Source organism: Pituophis catenifer, unplaced genomic scaffold (genome assembly GCF_029215685.1).
Source record: "Pituophis catenifer annectens isolate HBS135680 unplaced genomic scaffold, rPitCat1.0.hap2 SCAF_1, whole genome shotgun sequence".
NCBI classification, from domain to species: domain Eukaryota; kingdom Metazoa; phylum Chordata; class Lepidosauria; order Squamata; family Colubridae; genus Pituophis; species Pituophis catenifer.
The window spans coordinates 191,175,654-191,181,653 of record NW_027256881.1 but is presented as its reverse complement, the minus strand read 5'-3'; the positions used below and the strand labels follow the sequence as shown (position 1 = coordinate 191,181,653).

Below are 6,000 nucleotides of genomic sequence, written 5' to 3'. Positions count from 1 at the left end.
CAAAGGGCGTCCCGCTGTGGTATATTGCACACAAAGTCAATGCTTAAATACAAGCTCTGCCCTTTTGACAGAAAGAGTTGCCACGTGCTTTTTTTTTAAAAAAAAAATATTATCATCATTTCGATCCACTTTCCTTCTAATCAAATAGCTGGTATCTAATAGGCACAGCTCATATATGGCTTTGGCGACCCCTTTGACATGGGTTTTGTAATGGGATGGATGCTCTTGCTCTCTAGCCTCCCCCAAAAGTGTGGAGAGCAACTAGCTCCAAAGGGAGAAAGTCAGAAAAAGCAGGCAGAGCGCTTGTCAAGTCTTGGTTTTTGCCGCTTCCCTCAGTAGGGAAGGAGAGAAAGCCTCCAGCTGACTTCAGTCTACAGAGTGAAAACAACTTCAGATGTATTAAAAAATTCCATACAGTATTCTCTTGGCATATTTACCAAGATGGTCTGCAATATGAATCCTTTAAAAAGAGACAAAGTGTTGGCTTGCCTAGTTTAGTGAGTTTGACTTTAGCTGGTAGCAGTTCTGCAAGCTCCTAGAGCAGGGGTCTCCAACCTTGACAACTTTAAGACTTGTGGACTTCAACTTCCAGAATTTCTGGGAGTTGAAGTCCACAAGTCTTAAAGTTGCCAAGGTTGGAGACCCCTGTCCTAGATTGAGGTCTCTCATACAACCCTGAAGTCTCAACTTGTTTTTCTCTGGAGTTTGCATCATGGACTCCCTATATGCTTAGCTGCTAAATCATGGCTTCTTCCAAGAGTCCGAGACCCAGAAACTAGCATTTGATCTTCTCAAAGAATTTGACGTAGCCGTGTTTTATTAGTTTTAAATAGATATTTTTATACCCTTCAGAAATAAGGCTGGTTATGTAAAAGACCAGAGGTTTACCTCATTAGATACCTGTAAAACATCACTACTTATTCAAGGGGCTTTCTACAATTCTTAGTATTTTTTAGTGCAGCTTTTCTGAATCCTCTACCCCATATTTCTATAAAAGCGGAAATCTGTACATCTGGATATGTCATGAATCAACAAGACAGCAGAGAAGCAGCTTGCAGCTGTCTACACTAATTGCACGTTGAGATCCAGTCCACGGTCCTCTTAATCATCTCCAAGTGAGGCAATCTGCTCAGAGGAAGCTTCCACAAAGTTTCTGCTAATCAGGCACTTCCTCCCTTCAGCAGTCATTCAATATGGCTGTGTGTATGTGTATCTAACAAATGTTTTGGCTGAAGATGTATTCCAGCTACGTTAAGGGATAATAGAAGAACTGAAGAAGAAATCAAACAAGGTCTTGATAGCTGCAAATCAATGCCTTGAATTATCAGCTCATTCCTTTGTGGCGGTACATAGAAAAGATAGCAGCCTTGTGTTGAACGAAGACCCTTTCTTGCTGTTCAGTTCATCCTGCAGTGGTATTAGAGAGAAGACATTTCGGAGATTTGTTCTTTCATGAAACTTTAGGCATTTAACTAGAGACAAGGAATAAGTAAATTTAGGATACACAGTTCACTCCGTACCGACAAAAAGAAAACTGTTTTGTAAACTGAGAATGTTACTCATAAAATGTACAACAAAGGTATAAGGACAGAATTGCAAAAAGGAGCAAGACTGGAGGTTTTGGCCTTCATGTTAACTCTGCTCTACTTCACAGTGGTCTTTTGAGTAAAGCAGGGTGTTTTTTTATTATTATTATTCTGGCATGAAACCAAAATGAAGCAAAACACATCATAACTCAGCATGATGTGTCAACTTGGTCTAGAGTCTGTTGGAAAGAGAACAGCATGGAATGAGAAGATGTTGGGGGGGTGGGATTCTCCTGAGAAACTGAAAAGAAGATGGCTTGCTGGGATCCTGGGTAAGAGCCCTCCGGGCATCATCTGGCTGTCTCCTTGAATGGCATACCTTTAAGATTGGTTGGACTTGGAACTGATGTTGGCTCAAACATTGGGGGTTTGCACCTGGCCTAGGAAAAAAGTCCGGGACTCCAGAGGGGATTCATTAGCAGAAGGCTTTTCTCAAAACATACAAGCATAAAAACAGTCTCTTTTCCAGCTGACAGGAGGAGTCTGGTACCTTTTCCAACTAACAAATTTTATTGGGAAGCATCAGCTTTTGTGAGTTCATGACATTTGTTAAATTTAGAGCAACAAAGTAAGGTGTTTTTGTTGGAAAAGTTGCTGCCAAACTACCTTTTTTTAAAAAATCACAGCTTAAAGCGTAAAGATGGTGAATATGAATACGGATTATAAAATGCTAGGGCCTGGATGATGATAGATACAGATAGATAGATAGATAGATAGATAGATAGATAGATAGATAGATAGATAGATAGATAGATACATACATACATACATACATACATACATACATACATAGATGATAGAATTCTTTATTGGCCAAGTGTGATTGGATACACAAGGAATTTGTTTTTGGTGCATATGCTCTCAGTGTACATAAAAAGAAAAGATACATTCGTTAAGAATCATAGGGAACAACACTTAATGATAGTCATAGGGTACAAATAAGCAATCAAATTATCAAATCATAGTAGGAAACAATCAATATAAATCGTAAGGATACAGCAACAAGTTACAGTCATACAGTCATAAGTGGGAGGAGATGGGTGATAGGAACAATGAGAAGATTAATAGTAATAGTAATGCAGACTTAGTAATGCAGAATAGTTTGACAGTGTTGAGGAAATTATTTGTTTAGCAGAGTGATGATAATGATGATGATGATAGGAAACCTTGACCCTAATTTCACCTTTTCCTTGTGTGCATAAATGCACCACAATGATAAGACCCTCAATATATTAGTAAAGGTTTATTTTTGTAACAAAGTAAACCCTTCTTTTCAGAAGCATAGAGAAAGAAAGGAAGGTAATCATATTTAGAGAAGAACTAGGATAACTTACCTCTTAGTCTGAAAATGAGCAGAAACAACAAAGGTACGATTGACCTAACTGAACAGTTCTGGCTCTTTCAGTGGCTCTTCAGAATTCTCACTGAGATTAGGCTCGCCTGAAATTCAAAAACAGAAACTGCTATAAATGGCTCTACATGCTGTTCATCTTTAATTTGGTGCTGGGTGACCTGTGTGGCTCAGTGGTTAGAGCAGAGGCGCACAATCTGAGCCCCCAGGCGCATGTTGTGCACAAAAACTTTGAGTGTAGCCCCTCAAAAAGCATGGGAATTGTAAGAGATTCAAGAGATCTTTATTTAAAGAACCAACTGCAAACTTCCCTTTTATTAGGGAAGAGATTCCTTGCTGACCAGTTCATAGCAAAGCTGTGAGAAAGAGAATTAGAAAGTCTCTGCCTGTATATGTATATGTATATGTATATGTATATGTATATGTATATGTATATGTATATGTATATGTATATGTATATGTATATGTATATGTATATGTATATGTCAGTGGTGGGTTTCAAATTTTTTTACTACCAGTTCTGGGGGCATGGCTTGGTCGGCATGGCTTGGTGGGTGTGGCAGGGGAAGGATACTGTAAAATCTCCATTCCCACCCCACTCCAGGGGAAGGATACTGTAAAATCTCCATTCCCTCTCCAATCCAGGGGAAGATTACTGCAAACTCCCCATTTCCACCCGATCAGCTGGGACTCAGGAGGCAGAGAATAGATGGGAGTGGGGCCAGTCAGAATTTTTACTACTGGTTCTCCAAACTACTCAAAATTTCCGCTACCGGTTCTCCAGAACTGGTCAGAACCTGCTGAAACCCACCTCTGGTATATGTATATGTAATGTATATGTATATGTATATGTATATGTATATGTATATGTATATGTATATGTATATGCATATGATGTATATGTATATCATCATCATTTTAGCCATTAGAGCCTTGATAGTACAGTGATTTAGTGCACCCTGTTATTAACACAGCTGCCTGCAATTTCTGCTGGTTCGAATCTCTCCAAGGCTCAAGGTTGACTCAGCCTTCCATCCTTTCTAAGGTAGGTGAAATGAGGACCCAGATTGTGGGGGCAATAAGCTGACTTTGTATAAAATATACAAAAAGTATGAAGGCTATTGCTTAACGCATTGTAAGCCTCCCTGAGTCTCCGGAGAAGGGCGGCATATAAATCAAATTAAAAAAAAATAAAAATTGTCTATCCATTGCAGGATGAAGGCATCTTCTGCATGTCTCCAACCAATATGGCCCTGCCCTGAGCTTTCTTTTGCCAACAGGGCCAGCAATGCTTGCTGATGTTGCTCCATCTTGTTTTAGGTATCTTTTGTGGATGCTTTTTATCAGGTGGGATCCATTCTATGACTTGGTCCATTTGCCAGCAGTTCTAAGAGCAGTTTTGGCGCAGCGGTTAGAATGCAGTACTGCAGGCTAACTCACTGCTCACTGCCAGGAGTTTGATTCTCACTGGCTAAAGGTTGACTCAGTCTTCCATCATTCTGAGAGCAGTAAAATAAGGACCCAGATTGTTGGAGGCAATATGCTGACTCTGTAACCTGCTTAGAGAGGGCTGTAAAGCACTGGGAAGCGGTATATAAGTCTAAGTGCTATTGCTATTGCTATGTGTCCAGCCCATTTTGATTTCAATTCTTTTATTCTCTTCATAATATTGTATATTTTTGTGTGTTCTCTAATCCATGTGCGGGTCTTTCTATCTTGTCTTGTAATATATTGCATTGTATATTGTAATATATACAACATATTGTATTGTATATTGTAATATACAGCAAACATTGTAATATATAGAGAGATATATATTGCTTCTAACTGAATAGGGTTCACCTGTTGAAATTCATGAACCTTCTTTTCATCTTAGTATATTTTGCTAAGGTGAACCCTTTCAGAACTCTGGCAAAGAATGATTATTGGAGCAAGCAGCTGCCAATGTGCCTGACGTTAGCTTTATTTAATTAAGCCTGGATCAGGGGTGAAATTCAGCCGGTTCTATCTGGCTCGGGCGAACCGGTAGCGGTGGCTGTGGGAGACTCCGCCTACCTGCGTGGACATCATGACGTCGCTTTTTTGCGATATTTTAAGCCTCTGCGCATGCGGGGACATTTGCAAACCAGTAGGGAAGGTAAGTGAATTTCACCCCTGGCTTAGATGTAAATTAAATTTAGCTTTTGTCCTGGCTGCACCCATACTTTTGTTGAGGCTTCTCCCAATCTTTAGAATGTAGACTTGGTCATGCAACTCAGTGGCAATAAGAGGTCCAATGAATTCATCCCTGAGGAAAGTAAAAAAAACAGCCCCTTGAGAAGAGAGTGAGGGGAGCACCGAAGGAGCAGTGCTTTCTTCCATGGAGAAAATATGGAACAGGATGGGGTCCCTGGCAGCAAGAGTTGAAACCTTAAATGGGAGAACTTCAGACTGCAACATTTTGTTTCAGGTCCCAGTTAGATCAAACGGAAAGAGACACCATGGAAACCTTTTATTACAACAGCTACAGCAGTGGTACCTTGCAGGTCTGAATCTGCTTTCCTTCCTCCCTCTTTCTCATGAAAATGGGGGGAGGGGGTCTTTCTGAGGCATTTTCATAAACCACTTCCTTGACCTGGGTTCAAGTCTTGTTTGTCTGATCATTGTCTTGGTAGTGGATCTTCCCTCTGTCCTTCAAGACCATCCCCTGTACCCCTTACACATTTGATTGGATTGTATAGATTTTCATGTATAAATTATATAACAAGTGAAGTGGGGTGGGGGGAGATTCCCTAAAGGACTTTTTTTCTCAGCACACTATTTGGATTATATTTTTTCCCCTGGGATTCGAAAGGTATCAGTTATTTAAAGGGATGTCAATTAAATTAAATTCCCTCCCTTGTTTGAGTACATGTCACAGCTTGTCCATGTTATTTAAAAATAGCTTTGTCAGACCTGTCCCCCAAAGTTTACATAGACAAGAAATGCTTTGATAATGTCTATAGGTTCCCATTCCTCACCTTAGTATAGCTCTATGAGCTGCCTGAGTTGAGGAATCTTCACTGGGAAAAAAAATGGTTACTA

General features: G+C 40.0%; 1 protein-coding gene across 1 annotated transcript in view; it reads right to left on the bottom strand.

Annotated features, from left to right (window-relative positions):
* Nucleotides 1–987: 987 nt before the first annotated feature.
* The window catches only part of PDE1A (phosphodiesterase 1A), a 129,774-nt gene continuing 124,761 nt past the window's right edge, over nt 988–6,000 (bottom strand). Inside the window, exons 14-15 of the mRNA XM_070946989.1 lie at nt 2,921–3,026; nt 988–1,407 (exon numbers count right to left, since the gene is read on the bottom strand). Coding sequence (XP_070803090.1) covers nt 2,965–3,026 — 62 coding nt within the window. The 3' untranslated portion in view covers nt 988–1,407; nt 2,921–2,964. The remainder of the gene's footprint in view (nt 1,408–2,920; nt 3,027–6,000) is intronic.